Source organism: Rhinichthys klamathensis, unplaced genomic scaffold, assembly GCF_029890125.1.
Source record: "Rhinichthys klamathensis goyatoka isolate OS25496 unplaced genomic scaffold, OSU_Roscu_1.1 h1tg000050l_1, whole genome shotgun sequence".
NCBI lineage: Eukaryota > Metazoa > Chordata > Actinopteri > Cypriniformes > Leuciscidae > Rhinichthys > Rhinichthys klamathensis.
This window is the reverse complement of record NW_026606596.1, coordinates 1,172,266-1,187,539: the sequence shown is the minus strand read 5'-3', so window position 1 is coordinate 1,187,539 and position 15,274 is coordinate 1,172,266. Positions and strand designations below refer to the sequence as shown.

General features: G+C 37.0%; 1 protein-coding gene across 1 annotated transcript; it reads left to right on the top strand.

Annotated features, from left to right (window-relative positions):
* The first annotated feature begins 3,059 nt into the window (after positions 1-3,059).
* wdr74 (WD repeat domain 74) lies at positions 3,060-9,875 on the top strand. Its single transcript, XM_056247649.1, has 10 exons — positions 3,060-3,217; positions 3,376-3,482; positions 3,573-3,697; positions 3,814-3,877; positions 6,603-6,746; positions 6,843-6,944; positions 8,128-8,284; positions 8,514-8,656; positions 8,873-8,926; positions 9,075-9,875. The coding sequence occupies exons 1-10, from the start codon at positions 3,157-3,159 to the stop codon at positions 9,255-9,257; spliced, it is 1,140 nt and encodes a 379-aa protein (XP_056103624.1). The 5' UTR covers positions 3,060-3,156; the 3' UTR covers positions 9,258-9,875.
* Positions 9,876-15,274: the final 5,399 nt, after the last annotated feature.

The following is a 15,274-nucleotide window of genomic DNA, read 5'->3' as shown; positions in this document are numbered from 1 at the left end:
CCTATATCCCCAACAATAAAACAAATAAAAATTCTTTTGACAACTTTTTGTCAGGAGTGTCTCAAGATGGTGGATACCCAATTCTGTGCGAATTGAAAAAAATGGGTTCTCATAAGTTCGAAAAAGTAGGTTTTTAAAAAACTAGATACGCATATGATCAACTAATTTGAGGATACTGAAGGAATCATTTTTTTTTATCTTAAAGGGGTCATATAATGCCATTTTTGTACAAGCTAATATGATTCTTTAGGGTCTAAATTAAAAGTTTGTAATATACTTTAATTAAAAATTCTCATTAGTATTGTAAGAAAACACTTATTTTACCTGGTCAAAAACAGCTGTTTTCAGCACGCTGTTTCAGTGTATATGACTTTAAATGATAATGAGCTTTGCTCACTCCACCCCTCTGTTCTGCGCATACACCGTTTGTAACACAATAACACAATAACCACGCATTGTTCATTATAAACGTGGGATTATGAATTATATTGAGAACGTTGTACATAGAAAACATGCTGTAATGTACCCTGAGTGTAAACCGACGCATTCATCGTGAAGCGTGCAGCTGGCGATTTGCAAAGATTATATAAATATTAATATAAAGATTAATAAAACGTTACACTCACTTTAGTTCTTCTGAAGGTTCAGCAGGAAGACGAATAGGTTCCGATCCTTTATTCAGGTGCAGCTTCTCAGCAAAACCAGCTTTACACTGATCCTCGTTTATAAAGCAGTCCACTGAGAAATGATTCGCGCAAACATGAGAGCATTGACGTTGATCGTGGGGAATATTCCCTTCGAAAACAAACTCAGCCACTGCGTCTTCAGCGGTTCGGATTTAGGAACATTAAAATGACTGCTGTGTTCGTTATTGCACCCAAGAACAGAACACCACAATCGCTTAGACGCCATTCTGCTCATAGACAGTGCTCCAGCATATCAACAATGACCGCGCCGATCCGCGCAGACTATGATTGACAGGACGAGCGAGGGCGGGTCTGTGTTGAAACTCCTGTGCTGACTCCTGTCAATCAACAATCGTGGGAGGGGCGTCCGTTTTATTGACGTCACAAAAACGAACGGCTCAATTTGAGGCAGGGGAAAACATAAGGAGATTAAAACAAAAACACTGGATGGATTTTTATCATTATATGATGGTTGTGTACAGGCACTGCCAACACACATTTCAGTACAATCAACTTGTAAAAGTGCATGTACCATTATATGACCCCTTTAACTATATGACGACTTTACAGTTATAGGCAAAAATGTGTTATAGCGTCACCTTGAGGCTGATTCCCACCAAATTTAATACACAGCTTAATTTAAACACCTTCTAAGTGTCTGCTATATTTCGTAAAGATTGGCCATTCAAATTTGACGTTATAGGCTGCTGAAGTTGTATTGGTGGCTGGCGGCCATGTTTGTTCATTTATCGGAATAATATGCTATTTGAAACGGGTTTTTTTTTTTGTGCCCCCTATGGGTAGAATTTGATGCAACTTGGCTTGTGTCCTCAGAATGTCCTGTTGCTAATATCTTCGCAACACTTCAACAGTATGTATCAAAATTCTTTTGACATCTTTTTGCCAGCATAGTCTATAGCAGTTTTATACAAAGTTTGGTGAAGATTGGATAAACAGCCTAGGAGTTTGAAAAATTTTGAACATTTTATAGACAAGAATGACATGAATTTTGTAGGGTTTGACTCAAGAATTAAGAGAAAAATATAGGGGTGCTTGGACCCCTAAATATCCTGAAGCTCACATGTCACATTTGACAGATATTTCCTGCATGCCATGTGTTTTCTCTTCTAATGGAGTCCAATAGTACCATCTGGTGGATTCTTCTGTACTCTCTCCTTTCACTCTCTCCTCTATCCTGAGGAAATGCCATTTTAATCAATTGTAAGGCTACCGCAACTCAACTTAGATTAATTCCTTCCTTTAGCAACTTCCAATTTTATTTAAGAATCAGGGTTCTCATGATTTTAGACAAAATAGAAATACTGTAAGAGGGAATTTTATAAAGTGTGATTTCTAGACCTAAAAAACGAATGGAAATTAGCCTATATAAAAACCCTGCAAGCACAAACTATAAAAGTCATGTAAATTCATTAATAATAAAAAGTGTAAACCTTGAAGAACATTCAGTTATTGGGATTATCGAATTTAATTATTTAAATTATTTAGTCTATATTATTTGATTTCATTCTTTACTTACACATTATTTCGACATTCCACTTTAGGCATTCTATTAACTAGCCTACATTTCTAACTTTGCAACTAACTTGTCAACTAACTCAATTTGCAACTAGCCAACATATCAACTAACTCTCTCATTGGAGTATTAGTTGACTGTTAGGTTAGGGTTAGTAGAATAATTTGACATGTACTTGCAAAGTTACTAATAGGCGCCTAGTCAGTAGAATGTCTTTTGAGATGTAAAGGAAGCGTTACCAATAAATGTTAGCAGATATTTAGCAGAGATTAAGCAGATATTAAGTCTACTAATATTCTAATGACTGGTATGACACGTAGTTCCATAGTTAGTAGAATGTCTAAAGTGGACTATAAGTAAAGTATTATAGGCCTACATTATTTTAATATATTGCCACTTAGTTTCTGTAAATAAAAGGTGTGAAAATGAGCAGCTATGTAATTATAGCAGAAGTATCAGAAATACCTTGGAGTCAAAAAGGTTGAGAACCACTAAATTAAATGAAGACTTCACCCAAAAATGAAGATATTACGTAGGCTATTCTCATGATTTATTCACTCTCATGTTGTGCCGTGCAAATCGGCGGAGATGTTCGGTTGAATTACATTCTCTTTCCATTGCACGAAAAGATGCAAAGAGTGACTGATACTGTCAGTCCGTAACATTCTGCCTAATATCTTCTTTTGTGTGTAAGTGAAAACAATAGAAAATTATATGAGGGTAAATCCATATAGATATAGTTTATAATGCTTTTATCCAACGGTATTAAATATAATCGCAACATGATGAAACCATGAAACTCGCACTGATTTGTATCGTCGGAGCGGAACTAAAAGTACTTGGCTTGCGCGTTACACACGGACGGAGTTGTGTGCGACAGTAGCGTGGACGTCTGTATTTTTATCAGTAAATCCAAAATCACCAATTTCCTTTTAAATGGCTGCTAAAAGCCAAATATGCTCAATATGGCTTGGATCCGAAACTGGAATATTAAAAGGTAAGGTGTTGTTTGGAGTTTCTCGTTTCTTTGTCGACACATTTCTGACTATCTAGTTAGCCATGTATGGTTACACGTGAGTTGACACCACAGACCTGCCATTTCATTTTCTTGAGGGCCACTCAACTAATGACTTCGTATCCATATTTCATCTCAAGGGGTGAGTCTCAGCAAAAAGCAGGCGTTTAACTTCTGTGAGATGAGCTGCTTGAGTCGGGATCAGGAGGTTTGCGTGATGGCATGGGGAGACTCGCATGAATCAGAGGTGAGAAAGAGAGAGAACTGGAGTAGCATACCACATCATCATGATTTAGTGACTGACAGACGTTGTCTATGTGTGTGTGTGTCTTTGCAGGTGTTAGTGGGCAGTGTGAACGGCTCTGTGAAAACTTTCAGCACGGATAAAGGGATCTTTACTGCGACCAGAGAGTGTGGGGATCCTTCACAGGGCAGATTCACAGGACTGTCTGTCACGGACAGGTTGTTGCCAATATCATGTTTTGATTGTCTCTGCAGTGGCTGATGAATTACTGGATGTGTTGTTGGTTTGCATGTATGAACTGTAGGATTGATGTACTTTCTTCCCCCTTTTCCAGTTCTTTGATCACGTGTGTGGAGTCAGGATTGCTGAAGGTGTGGAAGGAAGGCTGTACAGACACAGTAAGTCAGTGTGATTTCAATGTCCTGCAGTGTCTTCTATATTTCAATTAAAGGGATACTCCACCCAAAAATGAAAATTCTGTCATCATTTATTCACCCTCAAGTTGTTGCAAACCTGTATGAGTTTCTTTCTTCTGATGAACACAAAGGAAGATATTTTGAAGAACGATTGGAACTAAACAGTTGTTTGGCACCATTGACTTCCATAGTAGAAAAAAAAATATTATGGAAGACAATGGTGCCAAAGTTCCAATCGTTCTTCAAAATATTTTCCTTTGTGTTCAGCAGAAGAAAGAAACTCATACAGGTTTGCAACAACTTGAGGGTGAGTAAATGATGACAGAATTTTAATTTTTGGGTGGAGTATCCCTTTAAAGCTATAAAAAAAAATCAAATTCTTTGAGTGGCTGCTCACTGCAGAGCCATGGGTGGAGCGAGAAATCCAGCTCCCCCTCTCTGGGGATAATGGGTAGAGCTAGAAGGTCAGACCACTCCCTAACCCTACCCATAACTCTATTCATCCACCCATTAGATACACAGAGGTGGAGCTGGACTAGGTCATTTGGAGTATTTACTGTGAGAATGTTAAAAATTGTGGGGAAAAATAAATGAAATGGACACCAATCATCAGCATCTACAAATATGAATATTCCCTTATACATTAAATGGTTAGTTCACCCAAAAATTCTGGCATTAATTACTCACCCTTATGTTGTTTCAAACCCGTAAGACCTTTGTTCATCTTCGGAACACAAATTTAGGGTGTATTCACACCAGGAAAGTCCGATAGTTCACTTGCTTTGGTCCGGACCAAATAAATTTTTTTTTTTTTTTTTTTTTGGTACGGTTCGCTTTCACACTGCTCTTTTTGCAAGTGAACCAAAATTTGTAAACAAAACCACACGTGTGCTAAGGTCGTCCATTCATTGGACAAGGATTCTCAAGTAGGGAAATCAGGAAGTGCAAAAAAGGCTCAGCATGGAGATATTTCGTACTGCAATATTTGTTATTTTACTAATTTTGTGTTATTCTGTACAAACGCAATATGAAGAAACTGCGCAGAAGACGGATAAGGTATAAAGTTTTGATTCATAGAGAGGAGCTATGTTCACACATTCAAATAATGAGAATCTTATTGTATATAGGCTACTGCTTACAAGTGCTGTCAATGTTAACGCTTGCGATTTAAGTTTGTCCAGTTTAATGCAGCGTCATCCTTGTTTTGTAACTATCGTTACATTGTATGAACTGCAAAAGCTTTTTTTGCATCTATGCGCGATTAGACTAAAGAGAACGCGCTGTATGTGAATGTCCTGATGCACACACTCATTCATTCATTCTATTCCAATGACGCACACATGGCGCGCAGAAAGACGCGCAACAGTATCGTGTGGCCAGACAGCGCGCCGGAATGGAATTCTCTTTCGCACTTAAACAACAATAACACAAACCATTATGCCAAAATATCCGACTACGGAAGCCTTTTAACTCAAAGGTGCAGTGCTTTCTTGCAATTGGGTCGGTTCATGTTCACACCGTAAACGAACCGTACCAGAGTTCGTTTGGAAGCGTACCGAGTCCACCTCTTCAGCTGGGTCTCGGTTCGGTTGTTTGGTCCGCACCCGAGTTCGATTGCTGTATTCACACCTGCCCAAAAGGTCCGCACCAAGGGGGGAAACGAACTAGAGTTCGATTCAATCGAACCAAACAAGGCAGGTGTGAATACACCCTAAGATATTTTTGATGAAATCCGAGAGCTTTCTGTCCCTCGATAGACTGCAACGTTATTACCACTTTCAAGGCCCCGAAAAGTAGTAAATACATCGTTACAATAGTCCATGTGACTACAGTGGTTTAACCTTAATGTTATGAAGCGATGAGAATACTTTTTGTGCGCAAAACCCCCCAAAAATAACAACTTTATTTAACAATCTTTTTTCCTCCATGTCAGTCTGCTATACTGATCATGTAGTAAACAGTGCCTCGCTTCCAGGTTCTACATCAGAACGCCGGATCATTAAATCAGTATTATTTTTTTAGGGTGGATTTCAGAAACAAAATGTAATAACTTAAAAATTGGTAAAATAATGCACCATTTGTATCATGTAGTTTACATGTTTTGCTTTTGATTTGTTTTAATTGTTACAGTAGTAAAGTAGACATCAGGTTACCTATTAAGGCTTTAAGCTAAAAGAATTTCCCATATTATTACCCCAAACGTTTGTCACTATCAAACAAAAGGTTAATCAGTCAAAAGTCCTTATTGCATGTAAATTTGTTCATTTTTATTTATTTGTTGTGGGTCACATTGACTGACTATTCTAGCTGTTTTTTAATATATATATATATATATATATATATATATATATATAGTAGCCTGCCTTTTGATATGTAGTCTCATTAGAGCACTGGTAGTCTGGATTTGGTCATCTGGACAAGTATCTCTATTTGGGGTGATCCAATCCAGTGTTGCTCTGAAAAACCGGCCAAAAGTAAAATGTATTACCTCACCATGGGTAGCAAAACATAGGCTTTCCAAATCAGGACCATTCTTATCCAGAGTAAACTTTTGGAACAAGTGGGCCCTGCTTCTGTTGTTTGAATTGTAGATTAGTTTTGAATAAAGTATGATGATCTTTTCATCTCTATGATAATTTTGTTGACTCTTAAGATGTGGACTTAGTAAATAGGATCCTCAACCAACCTCATCCATCTTTGTTCTCAGGTTGAGGTAAATGTTGGAAATGGAATTTGTAGAATGCAACAGAACCTGTCACAGCGCCATCGTGTGGCTACAGGGGGTAAAGAGAACCCTCTGAAAGTCTGGGATCTGGAGAGACCAGAAAAGCCAATATTCACAGCCAAAAATGTAAGGCAGAAGAGAAAAAATAACTATGAACTTTTCAGCACCCAGTAGTTTGTGAGTACTGTTACAAGCTGTTCTTTTTTTTCTTTTATCCGTCAGGTAGCCCATGACTGGTTGGATATGCGAGTGCCCGTGTGGGTGAAAGACATCGGCTTTATTCCAGATTCAGATAAAATAGTCACCTGCACTGGACACCATCAGGTCTGTTAACCCATTAACCCTTTTCTCTGGCTTTATCCATTCATGCTTTTCTACCGTTGTTTCTTACACTGTAAAATTATTTACTTAGAAAGGTCATGTGTTAATTTTTGTTTGGGCCGTTCACGATCGTCTTCCGGGTGGTCCCCCTCGGTCCGTTCACGTTTGTTGCTGGGCCCAGTGCGGTTGCACCACCCTAAGGACTGCCCTGTATATATATATATATATACACATACATTATACATTTTTGCTGGATTTGATGAATGGAAAGTTCAAAAGAACAGTATTTATCTGAAATCTTATCATTTGAAACATTGTTTTTACAGTCACTTTTGATGTGACTGCATCCTTGCTTAATAAAAGTATTAATTACAAAATCTTATTGACCCCAAATTTTTGAATGCTAATGTATTTAAATGAATTCTGGCTGTATTTAAAGGAATTCAGGCTGTTTCATCAAAAACAGGCATGCACAACTTTCTAATTTATCAATTCAAAGTACTCTTTTAGTTTGAACCCTATACAGTTGTCAATCACGTAAAATAATCTATATAAATTCAGTATTCACACCAATGAATTTGTTACTTTGTTTTGCTTGTGTAAAGTGTAGAGGCCGTGACACCAAAACGACATCAAAGAACTAGCAGCAATGAAAGCTCACTGTGTTTACGGCTTGTCAAGTGTGTCTATGCCAAAAAAAATCTAATTTGTTTTTCGTCTTGTGCACTATAAAGCTGAACAGCCCATCAGAGTTCTCTCATTGATCACTGATGGCGCTGATGCCAATTCAACATGCTCAATCAGCCTTAAAGCCACCAATGGTGTCTGACTTGTGCCGACAGTGTGGAACACTCCGCAAAAACTGAGCTGACTATAGCCGCAGATAGCTGACCATTTGCTTGGTGTCACAGCCTCAACCTCCAGCTTTAAACTGATTGGTCGCCACTTCAACATGCATTATAGGTGTTACCAAAAAATGTTTATCTTGTTATTAAAGATTTAACAGCTTTTTCAGAATACAGTTGGCAATTTTCCATAAGTATTGTGAGCCAACCATGTTTTTCTTCCTGTCCTGTACCCTTTACTATTGTATTTATGCATGTCTTCCTTTGTGTCTTAAGGGAAATATCTGTGTAAATATGACTCAAAATATCTTGCCCTGTTCGTTCTGCTCCTCCTCCGACAGGTGCGTGTGTACGACCCCTCGACGTCTCAGAGGAGGCCGGTGATGGAGGCTCAGTTTGGAGAGTACCCGCTCACAGCGCTCTCTCTTCCTGCCAGCCAGGACACAGTGGTCGTGGGCAACACTCACGGGGAGATTGGCATTCTTGACCTCAGAAAAGGTAAGCAGTAGGTGGATGCTCTGTTTATTTATTCTCTTAGGCAGGCTTGGATCAAAAGCAGTTGTTTTGAACTGAAAGTCCATTGCTTTGTTTTTTTGTCCTGGATCTGTGTGTTCCAAGTATAAAAGATGTATTTGGCCAGCCGTTCTCTGTATATGGACTGTTATATTATTGAACTCCTGAGAGTGTTGTTTTGTCTGACCCTATTTTCTTCTCCATCTGCCTGCAGGGCTTGTGCGTGGGTGTCTTAAGGGTCTGGCGGGGGCAGTGCGGGGGTTGCAGTGCCATCCTTCCCTCCCATTGGTGGCCTCTTGTGGTTTAGATCGTTTTCTGAGAGTACACAGCCTGGAGGACCGTTCCTTACAACACAAGGTATGAATACACAAGAAACCAGGTTTCTTTATCCATTTTCTCTGCACTTCATCTGTCTCTTTTTCTCTGCTGTTGTTTCCATATCCTTTGATTTCTGCATAGCCCCACTCCTCTTATTTCCATCTGGTTGCATACACCATATAATCATAAGTGCCTCCCACTCAAGTGTCGTGTTTGTGTAAATGGTAATTTTATGAACATATTTTCTCTTTGCAGGTATATCTGAAGTCACGACTCAATTGTGTGCTACTTTCTAGCAGAGAACTGGAGGTAAGTGGTGGATCATTTTGATAATTCTTTTTATGTAACTGCCTATCAACAGTAGCAACAATGTAAGCTGCTTTCTCGCTGATGACTTTATACTGCATCCTAATGACTTTGTTAATCGTATGACTCTGTATGTGCTCTTCTCTTTCAGTCATCAAGTCCTGATGTTACTGGAGATGTAGAGGAGGTGAAAGCAGAGGAGGATGAGGTTTGGGATACTATGGAAACAGTGACGGAGAAGACAAAAAAGAGGGCTGCCCAAAAAGGCGAAACAGCGGTTAATGGGGTAGATGGAAAAAAGAAAAGAAAACTAGTAAAAACTAATGTAAAGTGATTTATAAAGGACATTTTTATCATTTTATACACTGTTGATGTCATGTCATGACTAAAACATGTATCAGAAGTGGCCAGAAAGAAACTTAAACCTGATAGAGGATAGTTCACCCAAAAATGAAAAATCTGTCATTATTTACTCGCCCTCAAATTATTCCAAACCTGTATGCATTTCTTTGTTCTGCTGAACACAAAAAATATATATTTTGAAGAATGTCGGTAACCAAACAGTTCATGGACCCCGTTGACTTCCATCCGGGTTTTTTTCCCCTCCATATTATGGAAGTCAATGGGGCCTGTCAACAGTTTGACATTCTTCAAAATATCTTCCTTTGTGTTCAGCAGAAGAAAGAAATTCATACAGGTGACAGAATTTCCATTTTTGGGTGAACAATCCCTACATACATACATGTGTATGTATATATATAGTGTACAGGTCATCATTTTGTAATGGATTTGAACATTAAATGATCTGAAATTTGATATTCAGATTACCTTTTTAATATGTGAAAATGTTACAATTCTATTGAACTGGATCAAATGGAGCTGTTATGTACAAACAAGAACAACTTGTCCCTTCTATCACTGTAATTCTGAATTAAACTGAGTTGAAGGAAGAGTCTGTAGCAGAGCTTTGTCTTTGTATTTTCAATAATTAAGTTTCAATTGTGTTTAATTAACTCAAGTATATATGAAATGTAACACCAACACTGCAAAAAATGCTTTTCTTACTTAGTATGTCTGGCTGGTTTCCAGTCCAAATATCTAAAAATTCTTAGATCAAGAAGCATTTACTAGAGAAGTAAAATTACAAGAAATCCTATCATGTTTTCTGATAATTGGGGTAATAAAAATAATCTTGTTTTCCATTTAAAGTATTTTTTCTCTTACCTTATTGGCAGATAATTTTGCTTATTTTGTTTCAAAAACTCACTTAATATTTTTTTTTATCACAAAGATAGAATTTCTTGAGTTTTTGAAACAAAATAAGCAAAATTATCTGCCAATAAGGTAAGAAAAAAAATACTTCAAATGGAAAAGAAGATTATTTTTATTACCCCAATTATCAGAAAACATGATAGGATTTCTTGTAATTTTACTTCTCTAGTAAATGCTTCTTGATTTAAGATTTTATTTAGATATTTGGACAGGAAACAAGACAAAGATACTAAGTAAGAAAAGCATTTTTTTTGCAGTGAAACTGTCAGACAAATTTTAAGAAAGTGTGCACTTCAGAAAATATTTCCTACAAAAATCTGTGATGTGGTTTACAATACTACTTTATGTGAAGTTTACATTCTTTCCCAAGGCCTGTGTACAGTATCCCTTTCAAAAATTAATTTGAGGTACATTTTACTGAAGTAAAAAGAGAATCATGAATCTGTGCTGGTCTAAAGACCTTGACTTGACCGTGAATGACCATGCATACCTGTGTTTGTGTGGGTGTGTGTATTACGCATTGCGTTATGCACACTTAAACACACCTTATACTAGCCTCTGATAAGATAAGGGACATCTTGGTTAACACTGAAACCGTCGACTTTGTAAATGAGAGAATTAGTAGCTAATAACTGATTTATTTTGAGCACAATAAGAGGATGAATCTGTAGGTCTCAAAAATGTAACATTTTTACATTACAGTGGTGTTATAACCAATGAATCAAATTAAATAATACATTTTCTTTAACAAACATTCTGTCCAAGCTTCTGAAATCAAATGTATTTATAAATCTGATCATAGACAGTGATGTTCAAGGGATGACGTAGTTTTCATATGTACAATTTTAGGGTGTTTAGTGCATCTAATAAGTGACACTTTCGACGTGACAGATAATTAAACATGGAAACATTTTCAAGGAGCCGAGGAGCAAAGGGCATAAAATATAGAGGGAATGATGATGTATGACAACATGAATTGAACTCTGAGACCTTGCAGGGTGGAAAGGGCAATATTCCTGACTGCTGACTTGAGATTTTAAAACCTGAAGTGTGAAGTTTATACACAGGACAACAGCCTCAGAATTTCCTGAATGATTCTTGTAAATTATGAAACCCATAAACTATTGCGTGACCCTGTGTGCTGTACTAAGGTCGTAACCACTGGAAAGATTTCATTTCCTCATGATTTCCTCCTTTAGAGTGAGGGAAATAGCTGAACTAACCCCAAAAACACAATCACCACATTATATTACACTTCCTGAAATATATATTTATCATATAGGCCTATAATTATTTTTGCATTTTTTCAATATCTTGATTAAAATGTTAGATTGTGACCGCAGTCGTCGTCTTCTGGTCCAGTTGCAAACCTCTTATCACAAGAAACACAAAGCAAATTTCTAGTCCCAGACCTTCACCTGCCTAAGGTACAATATTATGTGCTTAGATGGAGTATTTTGTCGTGGTACATTAATTTACACACCATTCTTGTGTTTGACAATCGAAATTCCACCACACAGTGTGCACTTCTGTGCTCTTTAACCCAACAATGACAATAATTAACCCTCTCTCATCATGAGTATTTTATTATCCTGTTATAAAGCATTTTTTTTTCATTCTTTGATCAATGTTTAGAGTCCATAGTCTACTCTATCTAGTCTAATCATGCAGCATTACCTCATGCTGTGCTATTACCAGTAATTAAGACATTGACCTACATCACTCATTTGCTGTGTTGCATTATAAATCAAGCCTTAACAACTCACAGTGGGTGAAAACAGCTATATATTGCAAGAAATAAGACTTGTGATGTGCAACAAACAATGTTCTGATTCTGTGCTCTACATCTAAATAATATAACTAAAAAATCAAGTTAAACTGTGACGCCCTCTAGTGGTTTATTGTGTTTAAAGTAAACTGGCAAGACTTCTGATTTGGATGTCTGTTTGGCCCACAACATTTGTTTAGACAATTTTAATAAAATGTGTTGCTCTGAACTGTTTTAAAAATATCAATGTACCTAAAACGTTACAAAATAGGGTCCTGAGGTAGCCTGTGTGTAAGTCCATAAGAGTCCAGGATGTTGAATATGAGGGGCAGGGCCAAAAAGATGTTAAATATTGACGAGGAGTGTAATTATTAACTAAGCTTCAACTCCAAATCACTTTTAAACTGGCCTCTCTCTGGCCTGACATAGCACTGCTGACCGACGCACCCTTCTCACTAGCTGACTCTCTCGTTGTGCTGTCACTATCTCTATTGTTTTCAGTTCCTTTTCAAATTTTTGTAGACATATTTTTACTTTGCTTCTGTAAGTTCTTTAATCTCTATATTTATATAAACGTTTCTTTTGGTCTTTTGTTTGCATTCTTTCTCTTTTTCCCCCCCTGATGCGTCCTGGACTCCCACGAGGAAGAACTGTGAAGGTAAGTAACTCTTTAATGAAAATTAAGTTGTGGGTACATATGTGAGGAACATGAAATTTTTAAGTGGTTTAAATTTTATAATATTAAAATATTTTCTAAATAAATATATGTATTTAAAAAAAAAAACATCCAGTGCAAACCTCATGCAGTTGCTTCGCCCTCTGCAATTATTCTGATTCACGTAGGAAAATGTAATGTTAATGTCTGACTGTTTGTTTGAGAAAGGCTAGATTCATTTTACTTATGTAAATATACCTGCATTGTCTAACAAAGTACAGGTAATAAGCATAAGAAAAGGGGATAAGAAAAGAATGCAAAAGGCTTTCGCTCGGCCCTCAAGCATTTGAAACAATATTTTCCAAGAACAGGGTCTTATAAATCAAAAAGGGTTTGAAGTAAGTTTCTTTTAGATGATCTTCAATACATGAAGCAAACTGCCTGGTACTGATGTTCAGATGCAAATAAATGGCGGTTTTAGGTTTTGTATTCATTTTTATACAACAATCTAATATTCTATGTCACATATTTTCCACAATTATTTTCTTTTCTACAAAGTAGATTTGATGAAACACATGTGACTTACTCCAATATCAAGTACGGCAATTGGGAATTATGATAAAAATGAACCACCTTCATGAGTTCATGCCATTGATTTTCTCTCACCCAACACAAATGTTGGATACGGCTCAGAGATGAGAAAGAAAATGGTGGATTCACAAGATGATGATAACAGGGGCAGATAACACAGACTGACTCATGCGATGTGTGCCCCCTTTAATTACTTTATTATGCTGTTTTTCCAAAGGTAGCAAAGAGCAGGGAGGTTTACAGCAAGGCAAAGTCTAAAATATGATATAAATGAAGAAACCAAGAAGAGAGAAAGAACATGATAGAGAATGTGGGATGGGTAACTCATGACTAAAAGGAAGTGATATCTACAAAATTAAGACATAAAGGCACATAAATTATTGAGCGACACACCCTTATTTCTCTCACATCACACACACATTCTGCCGAGTACCCTTATGTTGACTGCTGTCATAAAATTGCTGTTATCAAGATCAGTCTTAGCACTTTGGACATGCAGTTGGCCAATAATGGAGTCTATGGCATGTCATAAAGATGAGAAAGAAACAAGAGGTCAAAGTCATGAGCCAACAGAGGAACTCTCACATGTTCTTAATGGCAGTCATTAGCCTTTGTCTGAATCCTGATCTAACTGTCTTCTATGCTTTCATTTCAGGTGGAACCACACTTTCTTCTTCTACTAAAACTACCCTGTATGGTGAGAAGTTTTTGTGAGAATAAGGAATAAGTGCACTTCCTTCCGCTGTCCAAAAGGGGCACACTCCAAAGATTTGGTGCTGGCTGGTTGTAACAGCAACTCCATGTGGAAGGTTTGTGTCTTCCAGTGGAGCTGCTGTTGCGTGCAGATAGTCACCTTTAACTGCCTTATTTCTACATTACTGCTCCTTTGAAGTGAACAAAGAACATAAAGTCCTAAAGTTTTTATTCTTATTTAATGTAATGCCTAATACTAGGCTGTGAATGTACATCTATACTACAAGAAAGCATGTTTAACCCAGGGTCTAGGACACAGGGTGATGACCTATGAATTGACAGCCAGTGTTTGCAGTCCAGCTGCCTGTCAGTTCTGTAGGCCACTGTCCTGTTTATCCTACTAAACACACACTGGTTTGCACAGAGAATGCAGGACACTGTTATGTATAATTGTTGGGCTGAATAAATGTAAAACTTTCATGTAATTGTTAATTTGAAAATGTATTTGTTGTAAAGTGTATTTATTTTGATGTAGCTAGCTAGCAATACAACATGATTTATATTTATATATGTATTTGAGTTATTCAACTGTTTCATTTGAACGTTTAAAATAAAAATATTTTTTAACTTTAAATAAATGTATCTTTTACAGGTTTTCACACTGTTTTCAACATATACAGTAGCCTACTTATTTCTTATGTTTTTTTGTCACATTCTTTGCATAGATTTCATTTAACATTGTTTACGAAGTTTTCCAAAATCAATGTGTCATGACTTATAACAATAAAGATAATTATAACGATAACTACATTAGCATCCGTACCAATGCATGATAACATTCGGGTGCCGTACCTTTCCTTGGTTGGACAGTAAGAACCTTGGTTCACATTGGGACACTGATGACTCTATTTCCGCCGACCTGACAACGTCCTAATTGTACAACATCACTACTGTATGAACAACAGCAGAATGATTTAAAATGTTTAATTTCTGACATTATGTTTTAATATTATTTAAAGTACATTATGATGATAAACACTTTGCTTATTACATGTGTGAAACATTTCAGCCAAATAAATTATAAATGTTTGCTAGATTATGTTCATTACCTGTCTAGCGATGTATGTTTACGGTATGCTAAAATATAATTGAATAATAATTTCTATTTTAAAAACATCTATCGCATGTCATTATGTATAGTGAGATGGCTCACGTGATTTATGTTTCATGCTTTAGAACAGGGATGGGCAACTTCAGTCCTGGAGGGCCATTGTCCTACAGAGTTTAGCTTGCCTTCAACCCTAATCAAACACACCTGAACAAGCTAATCAAGGTCTTCAGGATTACTAGAAAATTACAGGCAGGTGATTTT